Genomic DNA, 20609 nt, shown 5'->3' with positions numbered 1-20609 from the left:
AACGTCTCCCTGAGAGATTTAAAGATGAACATAAAAATAAGATAATTTGTAGTGGAGATGTAAAAGTGACCTATGTTTGAAGATGGTGAAAGTATTTATTATTCTCTGTCTCTTAATGTTTGTCCTAAGATTTTTTCTTTTTTTTTTTTTTACAATTATTATCATTTTTGAACTTGCTTTATAATGCATAATTTTTACCAGGAGTAAAGACAGTAAAGGAACATAAAATTACTCTTACAACTACTATAGTGAACTTGCTTTGTATTGCAAATTGTTAAGATCACCATATTTTTCTCTCAACATCTCTTTCTAACCATAGATTAATATGGTTACTCCACTCAAATTGGACAAGCAAAAAGGGATGAAGGAAGCACTATCTATGTTTTTATATAATGAATTTAAATAATTTTTTATAAAGCAAGAATTCATAAGCAAAATCTTTAGAATAACAAAAGGTCGACACGAAGTATAATCAACACTAGTGAGTAGCCTCATGATAATGCTTTTATAATTGTACAGCCGCTAATTTTTAAGAGCATTTAATAGTATGTATGATTGCATGTACTCCGTAGTATGTATTTTCAATTTTTTTATAGTATAATATTATTTAGTATGCAACATTAAAGCATAATTGGCTATTAGCCTAGATGGTTAATCAATAATCTCTCTTCCAAGAGATCAAGTGTTCTAAGAGATCAAATAAATAAGATGAGCGTATAGGCTCACGTGTCATGTTTGTGCTCAAGCAGTCAAGCATGTATATTAAAATCAATTGTAACGTTTAACCTCCAAATTGATTTAATTAAGAATCATAAACCAATTTATTCAAGCCATCTAAATCGATTCAAGAATGGATTTCCCCAAATGCTTCATATCTTAAGGGTAAGCATAATTTCCTACTTTCTGCTTACTTGGGCAATTTTCTTGTACGCCCTCTTACTTTTTCCGGTGCGATTGCTAACGGAGATTCATCGTTGCTTACTTCGATAGCCTGGAGACTTGGTGAGTTCCAAAACTCTTCCTTTACTTGAAATTTATTAAATAAGAACTCATCAATGTACCAATAATCTTAAATTAAACAAATAAATCTGCAAACAATTGTGCGAATTCAAACCCCATTTGTATGGTATCCCTTCTAACCCTGTGGCAAACTCCCACAATTTTAAAAAAATTTCTCAGTTTGGTGTTACTAAAACTCTTTAATACTCTGACATACCACCTGTTTGATGAATTGCTTGACTGAAAGATTAGTAAATTTTCAATCTTTTAGGTATCTTTTGCTGGGTTTTTTTTATGTACTGTTCATGGTAAATTTGTGATTTTGGCTGCTGGGTCATCTTCAAAATACTGGTAATTTATCATGGGATCATTGATAAATACAATGAACAGTTCTTGAATCCTCTTCAGTCAGAGTTGAACATGAGTGATTGTAATGATAGGTTACTTGTTTAATTTAAGGTAATTGAAGAACCCACAATAGGTATATTCTTGTACTTTTGTATAGAGAATGCTGTGGTGTTGGTAACTCAAGCTTTACATTGGGTGTTTATTTTTTGACTGATAGAATAACACGAGCTTATAAGACATTAACTTGGTATATTCATGTGACAATGAGTTGAGCCTATTAGATATGTTCAAAGAATTATTGTAGGAGCTTCTTTTACTTGATTGTAGTGTCTTAAAATCTGTACAATTGCAGCTCATCTCTTATCCCTTTCATTATTTTTTGGCTGCTTATGTATTTTGCCACACTATGAACATCAAGTCCTCCCTACCCCCGAGATAAATACTAGTACAAGTGTACAACACTCTTTTCGGATTAGCCAGCAGCAGAAAAGGGAGGGGGGGGGGGGGGGATGGGGGATACACGTTAGGTAGGCAGCCGATTAGTGTGATAAAGAAGACTGCAAGAGTAACTTTGGCTTGTTGGTTTTCATTGTTGATATTCATGTTATTTTGTGTTATTTTCTTTTATTTAGACTGATTGTATTAGTGTTTTTCTGGATGAGCAGCAATGGAAATGGATGAGAAGTTGCATGGCTTTGTAGTTGGCTCTGTGCCCACAGTTATATACATCCCTGAATTTATTAATGATTCTGAACAAACACAGCTTTTAAATCATGTAATATTTCCATTTTCTTTGTTACTTTTTAATATGTTTGGTTAACATTGGGTACACATCTAACTTTTTCCATCTCCTTGTGTTCATAGATCTATCAAGCACCTATTTCAAAGTGGAAAACACTTAAAAACCGGAGGTTACAGAATTGGGGTACTGAAAGATAGCATCTTGTACATATGACGCACACTTGCCTCTTGCACAACATTATATGGTTGCTAAATCTGTTTTGTTGATCTTCTTCTACAGGAGGTGTAGTTCATGAGAAGGGCCTCATTAGTCAAGACTGTAAGTTATATGCATTTCACTTTTGGGTTTGGAACCATTTTACTTGCATTTTATATTCTATCAAGGTCCAACTCCTGGCCCATATTCATCTTTTGGACCTTTTTAAGCTGCAAAAGAAAAACTCTTGCACCTAGTTATAAAGTTAAGATTCATTTTATTTTATTTTTTTTTCACCTAGTTATTGAGTGAAGATTCATTATTTTGTTTTTAGAACAAAATGCATGAATTTTTGCAAGTGGTGGTCACTGATCCTTGTGACTTGCGAGTCACAAAGTATGATTTCTAAGATAAATAGCAATACTAATCACTTTTTATGGAAAAAGCTGAGATATTATTTAATGTCTGGGATTCATCTTGCTTTCTCTTGCTCCAGCCTATAGTAGTATAAATTCAAATTTTGGAAATTTTCTTAGGCCTTATAAAATTTGACTGCTCCTCGTATACTTTTACAGTGCCTCCTTGGCTGACCAAGATAACACAAAGGATACATGAAGAGCTTGGAATTTTCCCTGCTGCCCCTAATCATGTTCTCATCAATGAATACCAGCCTGATCAAGGCATAATGGTTCGAACCTGAGTCTATATTTTCTTTTGCCGATTTTCGCTGTTTCATCTCATTTTACTACCTTGAATATTTTTTGACATTGTCAATTCTGTGAAACTTGCTTTTCTTGAACTGTTCCCTTTCCTTTTTCCCTCTTTTCTTTTTTTATATTTTTTTTTTAATCAGGGGGAGGAAATAGGGGAGTGTCTAATTGTCTATATTTTGTTGCCTAATAGCCTACCATATTCTTAAAACTTTAAAAATAAAGAAGTTGTTTGTGCTGTTGATTTTATGTCTTAAAGATACTAGGGAAATTCTACAAGGTGGCCTCGTAGTTTTGAAAATTCCATATGGTGGAAACAAAAAACTTTTAGTTTCTAAAGTGAACCCTTAGCTAATCATATTCCATTACGTTCCCTAACTGCTCTTCTAAATGGTTAACCCACATTAATTCATTTTACTAACCTACCCTCTAGACCTCTAGCTAATTACTAACCTTCATCATCTCCTTCCACCCACTTCTCTTCACCTTATCCACCACCTCTGCCACTGATGTAAATGGAAGTTGGCTGCCTACTCCTATATCAACGACTGCCTCCTGAACATTTGCAACAAAACAAAACACACTCTACTGGGTTAAAGAACATATTGGTGGTTGAACTGGGGTAGTGGGTCAGGTGCTGTGGTAGGTGGTTGGGCTGGCTGTCGGAGCCAATCAGAGGGCAGTGAACCTGTGTGGGTGGTAGTCTGAGATCTGGAGCGGGTATACATGGGGTAGGTTAGTAATTGCAGAAATAATGATGGGTTAGCCACAAACTAAGCATAATGACTCTTAATGTAATCCCCTGATAAACCTCAGTGTCACTTTAGAAAGTGTATCTTTTTTGTTTACACCATTTTTTTTTTTTTTAATGCTTTGATATGTTATTTTGTCAGTGATAGGAAAGCCTAAAAATGCACTATGTAAGCATTAGTAGTTTAGATTGACTTAATTTTTCACTATCATGCAGCCTCATCAAGATGGACCGGCTTACTTTCCAGCTGCATCAATCTTGTCTCTCGAGTCACCTGTGGTAATGAATTTCACTCCTCATCCAAAATTATCTGAATGCAGTGGTACAGCTGAATCCGAAGCTATTCCACAAAATTCTGAACAACCCACGGTACCATTGAACAGCCACAGTAGCTTTTCTCTTTTGCTGATGCCTCGGAGTCTATTGATATTTAAGGACCTTGCATACTCGGGTACTTGATAAAACTATTTATAGAGCCTTCCACTATCATAAAATATTTTCTCTCTTTTGATTCCTATTTTCATGAAATGACTTATGAGATCATTAAAATCTGGCTTTTAGATTACTTGCATGGCATTGAAGATAATGCGGTTCAACCTTTTGATTGGGTAAGTTTGTCGAATTCTAATTAAATCAAAATTTTAGATTGCAGCAAAAGCACTTGTGTTTATTATTATGATTTTCTGCTACTTGATGTGGGTACTGGATTTATAATGTAGGCTGTGAATCTTACTGAAGCTGTGAAGGATGCTGGATTTAATGATCTTTTGCCAAGCTGCACTTGTGCAGAGGAAACTAGTTCAGGAGGTTCCAAGACTTTATGTCGAACAGCCAAACGGGTTTCATTGACATGCCGGTTTGTATTGAAGGTTCGAAAAAATTTGATCAGGATTTAGGTGAAGGTTGCTAATTAACAAAATATAGTTTAGGTTAAGCTAGGAGACGTACTGAAAATTGATGAGGCTTTGAACTACAACTAATTGATAATTATCAGGCCCCAAAAAATGTTTTTGGTGGGTTTTGATCTAATTTGGGGATGAACCCTAAAATTGTTGATTGATTTTGGATTCTATGGAACATTGATCATTTGAGGAAGATATACTATTGTGTTGTTGACAACATGTATATTATTATTTGTTGATTAAATTATAATAATTCTCCATTTTTATTTCTTGCAACACACCACTTTGATGCATACTTTAATAAATATACTTCGTATTAGACTAGGTAAATAGACAAATTAATTGAAATAACTTTTACCTTTGATAGTTGTTACAATTCAAACTTTTATAGCTTAATTCATTCGTTTACATTTCTAAATTGTGTTATTAAATGATGAGTTAAGGAGGTTGTACTTGTACACTTAAAAAAAATCTGTTGCACCAAGTTATTAGAGTAAAGCCGAAAGCAACTTTGGGTTCAACTTTTGAAAGTTAGGATTATTTAAACTACGAGTCAACTTTTAGCAAAATTGAGTAAGTTATGATAACTCGTCGTCTCTCTATTTCTCATGAAGTTTTGCTTTACATAAATTGTTCCCTTTTGCCTTCAAAAGGTTAGTTCTTTTATTTAAGAGCAAAGTTCAACTAATGACGATTGCCATAATTTCAATTTGATTTGTTCCTTAGAATTTTCCCTATACTATATAGGTATTGTATTAATTGATTTAACTAGCTGGGTATATATAACTATTTGGTACGGATTAACTTAATTTTCACTTACAATACTTTTACTGCCGGGGAATAGGCAATCCTTGGCCAGTTCGTGAACTCCGTAAGCGAAGTCGTAAGCATTTGCCCGGGTTTAATGTTTTTATCTGAGACAATGATGGCAACCAGAGAGATGGAGAATTTGACGGGCACTCTTGGTTTTCATGAAGCGTTTGGTGTGTCTAGTAGGGGGAATTCTGGTGGTCTTTGCATGTATTGGCGGGAAGAGGTGGACTTTAGATTGGTTTCTTTCTCAAGTCACTATATTTGTGGTGACATTTGGAGTGAGGGGAGGGTGAGTTGGCGTTTCGTAGGAGTGTGCGGTTGGCCCAAAATAGAAGAAAAGCACCATACTTGGAGGTTGATAAAACATCTAGCTATGCGACACGTCACTGCCCATCCTCTTAGGGGGAGATTTTAATGAGATTTTGTCTTATGAGGAGAGGGAAGGAAGGGCGGATGGAGTGAGAAGAGAGATAGAAAATTTCAGAGAAGCTATGGATGAATGTGTGCTGCGTGATCTAGGCTTCACTGGTGACTGGTACACGCGGGAAAGAGGAAGAACTCCAGCCACCCGAGTGCGGGAACATCTTGACAAGTTTCTCGGGTCTGCATCTTGGTGTGCTATGTTTTGGGAAGCGAGGGTGGAGCATCTCTTGAGGTTCAAGTCCGATCACTCACCAACAAATTTGAAACTTGTTGGCTCCTTGAAGAGGGTTGTGAGGAGGAAGTGAGGGCTGCTTGGGATGGAGCAGAAAGGGGGAACGTGCTGGCAAAAATCGCATCGGTCAGTACGCATCTTGAGAAGTGGGGTGGAGAACGGTGCAATGACTTGAGAAAGCAGGTGGCGAGTACAAAGGTTGCTCTAAAAGAAGTACAAAGCCGTCCAAGCACTCATGAAAATTGCGAAGAAAGTGCCACTACAAGAAAATTGTCTTTTCGTAGCGATTATTTTGTAGAGATTGCATGTACATTCACTACAATATGCAAGTATGTTTATGAAATAATCAAGGAAATCGTATCATTTTACAATCGCCATGGTTTTCCCATATAAAATGGATATGGAAAACATAATAATACATATCCACACTATTTTTACACATTTATAAAATTATGAGAAATCGTATCATTTACAATCGCCACTAAATCCCAAAAATTGATACGAAAAGCCTTTTCTATACTAGATATATAAATATTATTTGACAAAGAATACATAAAATATGTCATAACTTATTGGTGAAACATTTAATATAAGAGTTTGAGGTTGTATGTTCAAATCTTGTAAAGATCATATATATGATTTTTTTTCATTGAAGAAAATGAGTTCAACAATTATAGCGGCTACAATAATCACCACGATTGGATATAATTTTTCATATCGATTATTGAGGCTAACCTCAGCGATATTGAAAACCACTACTAAAGGCTAAGGCAACGGCGGATATTGTATCGAATGACCATTCGTTGGGAAAGCTTTTTGTTGCAATTACAATCGATACTAAAGGTTAAAATAATCGCTATGAAAAGGTCATTTTATTGTAGTGTGCAAGACTTGAAAAACTCCTTGATGAGTTGAATGATAAAAGTGAAGCATATTGGCACTTAAGATCGCGGGTCGCTGAAGTCAGGGACGGAGATAAAAATACGTCGTACTTCCATCACAAAGCATCGCAACGGCAGAGACAAAATACAATTAATGGGCTGCATGATTATTGTGGAGTATGGCATGATGAACATGATGACTTCTTGGGGATTATAAGTGGGTACTTTAATGGAATCTTCTCGTCCACAAATCCAATGACCTTGACCTAGTGCTCAATGGTGTGAACAAGGCTGTGACTTTCGATATGAATGCTGCCTTGGCACGTCCCTACACCAAAGATGAAGTCCATGTAGTGTTAAAGCATATGCATCCGAGCAAAGCTCCCGGGCCAGATGGAATGCATGCCGTCTTTTATTAGCAATTTTGGCATATTGTTGGAAAAGAGGTGGCTAGCTTTGTTTTTGGTGTTTTGAATGGTAATTCTCTCCCTTCTCATATTAACAAAACTAATATTGCCTTAATTCCAAAGATAAAATAACCTCAAGTACCGGCCGATTTTCGTCCCATTAGTTTATGTAATGTGATCTATAAACTCATCTCTAAGTGTTGGTGTTGAGATTAAAGGATGTGCTTTGCGATATCATTTCGGAAAATCAAAGTGTGTTTGTGCCAAGGGGACTTATCACTGATAATGCTTTGGTTGCAATGGAGTTGTTCCACTCCATGAAAACCCGGAGTAAGGGGTGGAAGGGCTTTATGGCCATGAAGCTTGACATGAGCAAGGCTTATGATAGAGTGGAGTGGGGCTTTCTGAGGAAACTTTTGCTCAAAATGGGGTTCGATGGTCGATGGGTTAATATGGTGATGTCATTGGTGACCTCGATGAACTACTCTTTTATTGTTAATGGTGAGGTAGGGGCTCTATCGTTCCTTCTCGGGGTTTACGTCAGGGCAACCCTCTTTCCTCGTACCTCTTCATTATTGTTGCAGATGCTTTCTCCCACATGATACAGAATAAAGTGATGGAAGGCAAGTTACATGGTGCTAGGGCTAGCAGGAATGGGTCGGGGGTATCTCATCTTCTTTTTGCGGATAACAATATCCTTTTTACTAGGGCAAACCAATAAACGGAGTGCTCAATCATAGTTGATATACTCAACTAGTATGAAGAGGCTTTGGGGCAAAAAATTAATTATGATAAATCAGAAGTGTCCTTTAGTGGAGGAGTTCGGGAAGAGCAAAGAGAGGAGATTTTGAGTATCCTTAATATGAGACATGTTGATCCGCATGAAAAATATCTTGGGATAACTAATATTTTGGGAAGATTGAAGAAAGTAGTATTTGAGGCCCTTCTTGACCGAATTTGGAAGAAACTGCAAGGTTGGAAGGAAAAGCTACTTACACAGGCCAAGAAGGAGATTCTCTTAAAAGCAGTTATTCAAGCCATCCCAACTTATTTGATGGGGGTATATAAGTTTCCGGCAGAGATAATTCATGAAATTCATTCAGTAATGGCAAAATTTTGGTGGGTTCAGAGTGAGGCGAAGAGGAGAATTCATTGGAAAAGTTGGGATTCCCTTTGCACCCTCAAATACCTTGGTGGTATTGGTTTTCGTGATTTATCGATTTTTAATGATGCGCTTCTTGGAAGACAAGCTTGGAGACTAGCTGGGAACACTACTTCCCTCTTGAGCCGAGTAATGAAGGCGAAGTATTACCCTCATTGTGATTTCCTAGAGTCGTATTTGGGTAGCGGGTTAGTTTCTCATGGCGTAGCATTTGGGGTTCCAAAGCTCTCGTGAAGGAGGGGTTGCTGTGCAGGGTAGGGAATAGTGAGAGCATTAATATCTGGGCTGATCCGCGGCTTATTGATGATGACAGAAGATTTGCAACAAGCTCCCAAACTGATAATATTTCTAAGGTCAGTGATTTAATCAATTTTGAGACCATGGAATAGGACTTGGATGTGGTGAGAGCTAACTTCAATGACCGAGATTTCCGATGTATTCTATCCATACCATTGAAGGAGACTGGGTTGCAAGACAAACTGTCTTGGGCTTTCTCAAAGAACGGGGAGTACTCAGTAAAATCTGCTTATATGATTGGCAAAGGCTGCGACCTGGACGGATCAATTTCACAATGCCTGGGTGGATCTTTGGAAAATGAATATGAGACCGAAAGCTAGAAATTTCTTGTGGAGATTCTACACAGAGACTCTTCCTGTACGAAGCTTATTGCATTATCGACACTTGACAGAAAATGTCACATGTCCCTGGTGCGAAAAGGAGGCAGAAACCTGGAAGCATGCCTTCTTTGAATGTGACAAAGTGCAGAGCTTGTGGTCTGATCTGAATTGCGATGAATTAAGGAAATTGGACAACATGGATTCAGCTTGCAATTTAGTTGAGAGCTGGAGAGATGTTCAGGCAGAAAAGAAAATCCGTGGAGTGTATCTGATGTGGGGTATCTGGCAGGATCGTAATCTAAAAGTTTTTCAAGGTAAGTCTACTCCCAACTCAGTTTTAGTTGCTCGGGTTCAGAGGTGGGTGGAGGAGAATGAGAAATATAAGAATGCAATTTATACTACTCCTGCTACTGCTGGTACGAATTCGAGCTCAAAGACGTGGGTGCCCCCGTCAGAAGGTTGGATTAAAATTAATGTCGATGCATCATTATCTAAAGTGGTTGGGTGGGGATTGGAATCGCGGCTCGTGACTTCGGGGGCAAAGTGTTGTTCGTTCTCCGCGTGCAGAAGATGGAAAGCTTGATGACAAATTGAAGTGGCTGAAGCAAAGGCAGTTGTGTGGGCTTTGAAGCTGGGCAAGCAATAAGGCTGTGATAAGATTATTGTGGAGTCCGATTGCCGAGTGGTCACCAATCGTTTGTCTAAGGGAGCTTCACACTTGACTGACTTAGGCCCTGTTCTTTTGAGCTTATTGGCAGAGCAGAGTAGAGCAGAGCAGAGCAAAGCAGAGTAGAGCAGAGCAGATTTCAGCAAAGCAGAGCAGAGCAGAGCAGAGCAGATTGAAGCAGAGCAAAGCAGAGCCGAGCAGAGCAGAGCAGATTGAAGCAGAGCAAAGCAGAGCCGAGCAGAGCAGAGCAGATTTCATTATTATTATTATTATTATTATTATTATTATTATTATTATTATTATTATTATTATTATTATCACTATTATTATTATTATTACTAATATTGTTATTATTACTATTATTATTATTATTATTATTACTACTACTACTACTAATACTATAATAATAATTGTAATGCTTTATTATTGTTATTAAATATTAAATATTATTATTATTATTATGATTATTATTATTATTATTATTATTATTATTATTATTATTATTATTATTATTATTACTACTACAACTACTACTACTACTACTACTACTACTACTACTACTATTATTACTATTATTATAATCATTAAATTTTATTATTAAAAATTAATTATTATGAATAATATTAATATTATTAAATATTAATTATATTATTATTAATATATTATTATTAAATATTAATTATAGTATTATTAATATTATTATTATTAATATTATATTATTAAATATTAATTATATTATTATTAATATTATTATTATTAAATATTAATTATATTATTATTAAATATTAATTATTATTATTATTAAATATTAATTATATACTTCCTCCGTTTTCTTTTACTTGCAACACACCTTTTAAGCACGCAGTTTTAGGAGATGATTAGTGAGGGTAAATGAGCGATTTTATCAATATAATTTTTACACGAAAATTAGAATAGAGTTAAGTATCATTTGTAAAAATTATAATGAAAAATTTGTCCATTTACATTACATAAACCAGAGCTCAAAACACGTGCCACAAGGCTGTGTTGCAAGTAAAAGAAAACGGAGGAAGTATTATTATTAATAAATATTAATTATTATTAATAAATATTATTTATTTATTTATTATTATTAAATATTAATTATTATTATCATTAAGTATTAATTATTTATTATTATTTTTATTAAATATACATTATTATTATAATAATTCAATATTAAGTATTAATTTTAAGCAGAGCAGAGCAGGGCAGAGCAGAGCAAAGCAGAGCAGATTTCAGCAGAGCAAAGCAGAGCAGAGCAGAGCAGCTCTAAAGAACGGGGCCTTAAATGCTGTGCTTTGTGATGCGATGCAATTTAGCACTGCTTTTGAAAGAGTATGCTGGTCTCATGTGTTGCGAGAAGGAAACGAGGTGGCGCACAACCTTGCTAGATTTATTTAGGAATGGCAACGGATCGGATTCGGGTCGGATTTGGCTAAATCCGAATCCGATCCGTTTAGTAAACGGACCCTGGATTCGAATCTGAATCCGAGTCCAAATCCGAAAAGTCCGAGTCCGAATCCGATCCAACTCGTAATTTTCGGATCCGAATCCGGTCCGTTTATACGGACCTCCGAAATGATCCGATTAATTTTTTTATTTTGTAATGTCATATACCTATAATTTCTTGTATTGTCATACCAAGGTAAGTATAATTATAACATGTTTAAATAATGTACTAGGTTACATAACAAAATTTTGCAACAAACAAGCAAACAATTGTCTCAAGTTATAAAGCATATGCTCATAGTATCGGATTCGGACTCGGATCGGACTCCGTCGGACTTTGCGTAGGGTCCAAGTCCGATCCACCTCCTATTCGGATTCGGATCTATTTTATCGAATTCGGATTCGGACTAATTTTAAACGGATTCGAATCGAATTTTTTTCTTCGGATCGGATCGGATTCGAATCGAACTCGGATTCAATTGCCATCCCTAGATTTATTCCTTTTAATGTAGAGCAAATCTGGGAGTATAGTGTTCCTTCGGAAGTCTCCCCATTTAATTTGTACTTATGGACTCTCTTAATATTGAATGATTAATCTTTGCTCTTCCTCAGAGAAGAAAAAAAAAAAAATTAACCAATGTAATTACGAAAAGTACTTCTACACCTCAATTAGGAATTTAGGACCCATCCTCCATTGACTTTCATGACTACTATCACCTTCGCCATCGTCTAACCACAAACACCATGAAGCATAATTCATAATACTTCGTAATAAAGTAGCCATATATAGTTGAAGACTTGCAATTGAGGTTGTAAATTAAAATATCGTTTTTAATGAAGAATGGTTTTGTAGAAGAAGAGGAGAATGTGGGAAGATACATTATTGCTTGCATTGGCACTAAATCAATCTAATCACAAATTAGCTACTCCGTAATTTATTTATTTTTCAAGGAAAATTGACTAGTTTGAGTATGACATTGAATTAAAGTTGATATAAAGAGAACTTTTTTTTTTTTTTTTTTTTTTTTGACAAGATGGCCTTCCCATCTATAATCACAATTTAGCTACATACCTATTTAATTTTTTTTTAACCATAAATTTTTATTAATACTTCATAAAAAGTTAATTACATAAAATATAGCCATGTCATATATCATTGCTTCACTAGATTTCATACAAAATTTATATCTTCACTGGATATGTCATAATGTACATACAATTTTATACATCAATTTTTTATTATTTTTATTAATGTATAATTAATTATAATAGATAAAGATGCGATTTAAAGATCATAAAATTGAAACAAACACTTTAACATTGTATTATGGGATGGAAGAAGTAATAATTGTCATCTAATGTAAATTGAAATATGATGAGTAGACGATTTTTTTTTTTTATTTTTTACAAAGGTTGAAAGGAAGCTAAGTAGATGTATATTATTGCACATGTGTATAACAACATTTAATTAATTAAAATTGGTCATTGAAGTTGTAAGCATTACAATTACAGATGGAAGACTTTCTTGCTTTTTGTTAACCACTGCAGACAATATCATCAAATGGACCGCCCCTCCCTCTATTCACTTTCATGACATGACTACGGCTATATTTAGTTCACCTAATAAGATCTGAATCTAATAGAAATGTCCATTTATTTCTATTTCTCACAATCATACTCTAAAAACTGTACTTCTCATCAGTCATCAACTCATCATTACATACAAATATACAATGATACAAAACACAAACACAAGTACCTTATCATCAATCCATTACCTTTAATTACGTAGTACTATAGAAACAAAGTAAAGTTAGTTCATAGGTAAAGACAAGTTGAGAAGCAAACAAAATAATGTGCAAAAAGCTAGTGACTTCTGCAAACTTTAAGGGTTAGTTATCAAACACGTTTTTCACTAATTGTTACATATACTAGTAGTACAATAAAATTAAAAACTTGTCCTATGTTTTGGTCCAGGCTACACCTATTTTTCCCCTTAGCATGGCCGTGGTTGGCTCTAAGCTCAATAATTTGCTTAATTCTCACAAGTCTCACAACCACTGATTCAGCGCATTAACAATACTCAACTGCCTTTTGTTATGCCCTACCTTTGAAATGATGTATTTTCTCTATCTCATAATATAATAATATTAATTTATTTTGTATTTAACAGGAATTTAATGAAATGAGTGTGTAAATTGACATTTAAGAGGAATAAAAAAAGGGTGAACAACTCGAGCAAACTCACATGTGAGTATAAAAGTGTTGAGAAGTGTATTCCAAATTGAAGAAACAAAAAAGTTTGTCCACTTTATAAGGCGAAAGGCTGGGCTACTCCCCTCATTGTCATATGGTTTTGAGGTGGAACTTCATTGGACGTATAAAGTGGACAATTGTAGCGGATGTGGTCTAGGCCCGTTTATCATGGTATTAGAGTTCAAGTTAGGTTGTGTTGTGATTATAGATGGCAACAGGTCGGATCTGGATTGGGTTCGGATGGACCCGGATCCAAATCCGTTTTTCTAGCTTGGATCCAGATCCGACGGGTCTACCGAGTCCAGGTCCGTGTCTAAAACGGGTCCAATACATTTTGCTTAATTTTATACAATAAATGTAGTGTTTGGGTCAAAAATCTTCCACCGAAGGTTTATTAAGTTCAACCTAAATTAAAGTTATACAACTAATCTAAAAATACAAAGCAACCACCTTATGCACTTGTCTTTTGAAATAAAAATTATAAACAATGAAAAAGGTACGATGTTACAAATGAGCAAGCAAAAAAAATAATGATAATGTATCCAATATGGGCATCAAAAATCCATCTTTTGAAAGGGCTAATCTTCATCACTAACATCATAAACATGTTTAATAAAGAAACAAATAATTTTAGTTTTTTTTAATAGAAAATTTATAAAACGGGTAAACGGATTTGAGTCCGGGTCTGGGAGTTGGACCCGGATCCAGATCCGTTTTTTTCAACAGGACCCGGATTCGACCCGGATCGGCCGGGTCAAGAATTTAAAGACCCATATCCGTGGAAAACGAATCTGGATCCACGGATCCGAGTCGGGTCCAGATCCGCTGCCATCCCCAGTTGTGATTTGAGCCAGTATTATGGACAACTCGCATGTGGAGGGGGAGTGTTGAGCCGATGAGCAAACTCACATGTGAAGAAAATTGTGTTCACTTTTTAAGGATAAGGGGTTACTCCCTTGAATGAAAAAACTTGAATATAGGGATACTTTATTTAAGAAACACTAGTAGAGTAAATGGGATTGCCACAAGTTCAAACCCCATATATGCCACCGATTTGAACCGGTGAATATGTGGGGGGTGCCAATTCCTCCCACATTTGCCACCGGTGGGATATATGGGTTTGGCACCGGTTAACCGGTGCCATTAACATTTTTGGCCATCAGTTAACCGGTGCCAATAATATTCCCCGCGCAAATTTTTTTTTGGTGGTAGTTACTTTTTGGCACCGGTTAACCGGTGCCACTTTACTATATTTTTTTTCCCTGTTTTCTTGCAATAATATTTAAAAAAAAACCCTGTAATTCCAGCAATAATCACCTGTTTTCAGGTCTGTAATTCCAGCAATAATATTAACAAAAATAATAATAATAATTATTATTATTATTATTATTATTACCAATAATAATATAAGATACAAATAATATTAAAAACAATAATTCATATATAGATATAAATATTCCCAAATGCAATACAATAAATAAAAAGTGTTATACATATATACAAAGGATAGTAAGTAATTAATGAATAATAATATAGTTAAAAAGTTAACAAAACATAAATTCACAATAAAAGTGACATTTACATGTTAAAGGTGATAAAAGACGCCAACATGTCTCGAACTTCATTAAGTTCCTTGATTGTCAACGGACCATCCTTTTGTACATTGCAAAACTTGAAATACAGAAAAATTATGTTAGAATTAATTAAATAGGCTAAACAATATGTATTTTATCAAAAATGGCCTATATGACTTCTACTTTGCCCATTTTCTACATTTTTTATCAAATGAACTATTTCTTTCTTATAACATGTCAATGTTGGTTATTATTAGGTGTCTAAGGCTTGAAATCACATCAATGGAGCATTTTATTAAGTTTTAAGACGCATTTTACTCAAAATAGCCCAAATATGGCCTATATGACTTCTACGTTGCCCATTTCCTACATTTCTAATCAAATGAACTATTTCTTTCTCATAAAATGTCAATATTACCTAGTATTAGGTGTCTAAGGCTTAAAATTGAATCAAAAAAGCATTTTACCAAAAAGTTGCCCTAATATAGCCTACATGCATGACTTCTATTTAGCCCATTTTCTACATTTCTTATCTAATGATCTATTTCTTTCTCATAACATGTCAATATTACCTAGCTTTAGGTGTATAAGGTTAGAAATCATATCAAAAGAGAAAATTTTTAACAAAAAAATGGCCCAAATATGGCCTATATGACTTCTATTTAGCCTATTTTCTACCTTTCTTATCAAATGAACTAATTCTTTCTCATAACATGTCAATGTTACCTAGTTTTATGTGTCTAAGGCTTGAAATCACATCAATAGAGTATTTTATTAAGTTTTAAGAAGCATTCTACTCAAAATGGCCCAAATACGGCCTATATGACTTCTACTTTGCCCATTTCCTACATTTCTTATCAAATGAACTATTTATTTCTCATAACATGTCAATATTACCGAGTATTAGGTGTCTAAGGCTTAAAATTGAATCAAAAGAGCATTTTACCAAAAATTGCCCTAATATGGCCTACATGCATGACTTCTATTTAGCCCATTTTCTAAATTTCTTATCAAACGATCTATTTCTTTCTCATAACATGTCAATATTATCTAGTTTTAGGTGTATAAGGTTAGAAATCACATCAAAAGAGCATATTAACAAAAAATGGCCCAAATATGGCCTATATGACTTCTTTTTAGCCCATTTTCTACCTTTCTTATCAAATGAACTATTTCTTTCTCATAACATGTCAATGTTACCTAGTTTAGGTGTCTAAGACTTAAAATTGAATCAAAAGAACATTTTATTAAGGTTTAAGACGCATTTTACTCAAAATGGCCCAAATATGGCCTATATGACTTCTACTTTGCCCATTTCCTACATTTCTTATCAAATGAACTATTTCTTTCTCATAAAATGTCAATATTACCTAGTTTTAGGTGTCTAAGGCTTAAAATTGAATCAAAAAAGCATTTTACCAAAAAGTTGCCCTAATATAGCCTACATGCATGACTTCTATTTAGCCCATTTTCTACATTTCTTATCTAATGATCTATTTCTTTCTCATAACATGTCAATATTACCTAGCTTTAGGTGTATAAGGTTAGAAATCATATCAAAAGAGAAAATTTTTAACAAAAAAATGGCCCAAATATGGCCTATATGACTTCTATTTAGCCTATTTTCTACCTTTCTTATCAAATGAACTAATTCTTTCTCATAACATGTCAATGTTACCTAGTTTTATGTGTCTAAGGCTTGAAATCACATCAATAGAGTATTTTATTAAGTTTTAAGAAGCATTCTACTCAAAATGGCCCAAATACGGCCTATATGACTTCTACTTTGCCCATTTCCTACATTTCTTATCAAATGAACTATTTATTTCTCATAACATGTCAATATTACCGAGTATTAGGTGTCTAAGGCTTAAAATTGAATCAAAAGAGCATTTTACCAAAAATTGCCCTAATATGGCCTACATGCATGACTTCTATTTAGCCCATTTTCTAAATTTCTTATCAAACGATCTATTTCTTTCTCATAACATGTCAATATTATCTAGTTTTAGGTGTATAAGGTTAGAAATCACATCAAAAGAGCATATTAACAAAAAATGGCCCAAATATGGCCTATATGACTTCTTTTTAGCCCATTTTCTACCTTTCTTATCAAATGAACTATTTCTTTCTCATAACATGTCAATGTTACCTAGTTTAGGTGTCTAAGACTTAAAATTGAATCAAAAGAACATTTTATTAAGGTTTAAGACGCATTTTACTCAAAATGGCCCAAATATGGCCTATATGACTTCTACTTTGCCCATTTCCTACATTTCTTATCAAATGAACTATTTCTTTCTCATAAAATGTCAATATTACCTAGTTTTAGGTGTCTAAGGCTTAAAATTGAATCAAAAAAGCATTTTACCAAAAAGTTGCCCTAATATAGCCTACATGCATGACTTCTATTTAGCCCATTTTCTACATTTCTTATCTAATGATCTATTTCTTTCTCATAACATGTCAATATTACCTAGCTTTAGGTGTATAAGGTTAGAAATCATATCAAAAGAGAAAATTTTTAACAAAAAAATGGCCCAAATATGGCCTATATGACTTCTATTTAGCCTATTTTCTACCTTTCTTATCAAATGAACTAATTCTTTCTCATAACATGTCAATGTTACCTAGTTTTATGTGTCTAAGGCTTGAAATCACATCAATAGAGTATTTTATTAAGTTTTAAGAAGCATTCTACTCAAAATGGCCCAAATACGGCCTATATGACTTCTACTTTGCCCATTTCCTACATTTCTTATCAAATGAACTATTTATTTCTCATAACATGTCAATATTACCGAGTATTAGGTGTCTAAGGCTTAAAATTGAATCAAAAGAGCATTTTACCAAAAATTGCCCTAATATGGCCTACATGCATGACTTCTATTTAGCCCATTTTCTAAATTTCTTATCAAACGATCTATTTCTTTCTCATAACATGTCAATATTATCTAGTTTTAGGTGTATAAGGTTAGAAATCACATCAAAAGAGCATATTAACAAAAAATGGCCCAAATATGGCCTATATGACTTCTTTTTAGCCCATTTTCTACCTTTCTTATCAAATGAACTATTTCTTTCTCATAACATGTCAATGTTACCTAGTTTAGGTGTCTAAGACTTAAAATTGAATCAAAAGAACATTTTATTAAGGTTTAAGACGCATTTTACTCAAAATGGCCCAAATATGGCCTATATGACTTCTACTTTGCCCATTTCCTACATTTCTTATCAAATGAACTATTTCTTTCTCATAACATGTCAATATTATCTAGTTTTAGGTGTATAAGGTTTGAAATCACATCAAAAGAGCATATTAACAAAAAATGGCCCAAATATGGCTTATATGACTTCTATTTAGCCCATTTTCTACCTTTCTTATCAAATGAGCTATTTATTTCTCATAAAATGTCAATGTTATCTACTTTTAGATGTCTAAGGCTTGAAATCATATCAAAAGAGCATTTCATTAAGTTTTAGGACTTACCTCATCAAGCTGTTGACTGTCCGTACAATGAGTCACTATGTCAAGCATGAATCTCATCACATATAAAGCACAATCAAGTCCATTTTCTTGTTGTGCGCACTGGCATATGACGAACAAATCACATCAGTGAAACATGCAAAGCAAATTAGCAAATATTTACTAACATAGTTGTTTAAGATAATCACAATATCGTGTAAATTACCATCAGTGACTTCCATGTTGGACACTGAGGAGCACGACAATGTAGCTTCTTCATAACACTGTAGTAAAGTACATTCAAATTTGATTAGTCGTCTGACTACTAAATTAGTTAGCAATAATCATCACTACGTAGCTATATATATTTACTTTTGCAATATAGACTTCACGAGCCACTTCTCCGATGATCGAGCTGAATCAAGGTGATAGATTGTGTTATTGGAATTACAAATCACCATGAGGCTCCAATGCTCCCTACATAAGTTCACAATAGACAAACAAATTAATATTTAGGAGTCAACATATAATGAGGCCAAACGATTGAATTTGACATGGTTAGACATACTCTCTATAACATGGGGCGAATATGAACTTGTCTCCCGCACGAACTGATTCCCTGATACTCTGTTCAACATAATACAACACGTCACGGGGGTTGCCTGTGATTTTAGGAGTGGATAATTGCTCGGGGCATAACCACCCAACTTTACAAGGAGAATAATTTTCAGTTAAGTGCTCCTGTAGTGCTCTGCGTTCATGAACATTGAATAATTAATTAAATGAAAGATAATCACCACAAATTTGAATAACTTGAAAAAAGTGTAGATTATGTGGGCATTGAAGTACCTCATAAATGTTTGAATGAGGGAAATGTTAAGATTTGCACTACGTAGAAATTCCTTCACATCTTCTTTGTTAATCCATGCAACTGCATCCTCATCATAGTGGAACATTGCCTTAGGAAGTGCAACTTCAATGGGATCGACCAAATGACAAGCACGATTGTGAAGAAAGGTCAAATCAACAGAGAGCGATTGAAGAACAATGTCTTCAACAAGTGGAGTAGGTTGCATGGGTGAACCTCTCGAAGAGTGCAACTTCGACGCTTGTTCACTCTTGGACCGTTGTTCTCTCAGCTTCTTGTTAGGTTGATCAATGCTTTTAGGCTTCTCCACCCTCCTTCTCTTTGAAGTTTGGCTTCTATGCGAAATCTGAAACCAACGACCAAGTGAGTTAAAAAAAAATAATGGCTCAAAATAATCCCAGAAAAAAAAAGTGCAGCTTCCGTCTAGGCCGGAACAGCCGAAGGAGCCGCCGCCGAGGCCGGAATAGCCCAAGCAGCCGCCGCCAAGGCCGCTCCTGCCCAGGCAGCCCCTGCCGAGGCTGCAGCAGCCCAGGCTGACGTAACCCAGGCAGTCGCTGCCGAGGCCAAAGCAGCCTAGGCAGCTGCTGCCGAGGCCGGAGCAGTCCAGGGAGCGGCAACCGAGGCCGGAGCAGCCCAGGGCAGCGGCAGCCGAGGCCGCCGCAGCCGAGGCATCGGAGATGGGGGCCGGGGAGTCGTGTTATTTCGGCGGTTTTATTTTTAGAGGTGCAGTTATAGAGTGCCTAACGATTATTTAACACTAAAAAAATGAAAATAAATAAATTACCTCGTTGATCAACCTCACCCACACACGTGGCCAATCCACGAAGCTACCTTGAGCTTGCCAAAGCTTTGTTATCTCAACCTCCTCTAAAGTTACTGGTAGTGGGATGTCTTCGAACCCCGCAATCACCTAAGCGATCCCAACCGAGTAATGATGTGGCCTCGCCGCATCACCGGTCGTCGCTTCTGCACTACCATACGTCACGAAATTCAATTCTCCCCTATTTGCAAGCCTCGGGGCTAGAAGTGCACACTGGGTGTCTTCCTACACTTGAAAAAAAGAAGTTATCAAAATAGGTCTTTTCCTACACCATTGATAATATAACGAAATTCATTACGCTAGAAC

The 20609-nt window shown here is 35.1% G+C and overlaps 3 protein-coding genes across 3 annotated transcripts; all 3 read left to right on the top strand.

The window, feature by feature from the left end:
- The first annotated feature begins 824 nt into the window (after window positions 1-824).
- LOC145576261 (alkylated DNA repair protein ALKBH6 homolog) lies at window positions 825-4870 on the top strand. Its single transcript, XM_081634045.1, has 8 exons — window positions 825-1002; window positions 2013-2122; window positions 2212-2272; window positions 2369-2407; window positions 2860-2972; window positions 3962-4196; window positions 4307-4353; window positions 4465-4870. Exons 2-8 carry the CDS (start codon window positions 2015-2017, stop codon window positions 4639-4641), a joined length of 780 nt encoding a protein of 259 aa, XP_081490171.1. The 5' UTR covers window positions 825-1002; window positions 2013-2014; the 3' UTR covers window positions 4642-4870.
- A 3395-nt stretch (window positions 4871-8265) lies between these two features.
- LOC145575189 (putative mitochondrial protein AtMg00310) lies at window positions 8266-8799 on the top strand. Its single transcript, XM_081633090.1, has one exon. It carries the CDS (start codon window positions 8266-8268, stop codon window positions 8797-8799), a length of 534 nt encoding a protein of 177 aa, XP_081489216.1.
- Window positions 8800-9159: 360 nt separating this feature from the next.
- LOC145575188 (uncharacterized) lies at window positions 9160-9765 on the top strand. Its single transcript, XM_081633089.1, has one exon. It carries the CDS (start codon window positions 9160-9162, stop codon window positions 9763-9765), a length of 606 nt encoding a protein of 201 aa, XP_081489215.1.
- The last annotated feature ends 10844 nt before the right edge of the window (window positions 9766-20609 follow it).

This window comes from Chenopodium album, chromosome 13 (assembly GCF_948465745.1).
Source record: "Chenopodium album chromosome 13, dcCheAlbu1.1, whole genome shotgun sequence".
NCBI lineage: Eukaryota > Viridiplantae > Streptophyta > Magnoliopsida > Caryophyllales > Amaranthaceae > Chenopodium > Chenopodium album.
This window is presented reverse-complemented; position numbering and strand designations above follow the sequence as displayed.

What these genes read in the sequence shown, in the direction of transcription:
- LOC145576261 (XM_081634045.1), top strand. Translation starts at nt 2,015, where the DNA reads ATGGAAATGGATGAGAAGTTGCATGGCTTTGTAGTTGGCTCTGTGCCC. An exon ending in AAACACAGCTTTTAAATCAT is followed by an intron (nt 2,123 to 2,211) that starts GTAATATTTCCA and finishes TTGTGTTCATAG; the next exon opens with ATCTATCAAGCACCTATTTC. An exon ending in CCGGAGGTTACAGAATTGGG is followed by an intron (nt 2,273 to 2,368) that starts GTACTGAAAGAT and finishes CTTCTTCTACAG; the next exon opens with GAGGTGTAGTTCATGAGAAG.
- LOC145575189 (XM_081633090.1), top strand. Translation starts at nt 8,266, where the DNA reads ATGAGACATGTTGATCCGCATGAAAAATATCTTGGGATAACTAATATT.
- LOC145575188 (XM_081633089.1), top strand. Translation starts at nt 9,160, where the DNA reads ATGAATATGAGACCGAAAGCTAGAAATTTCTTGTGGAGATTCTACACA.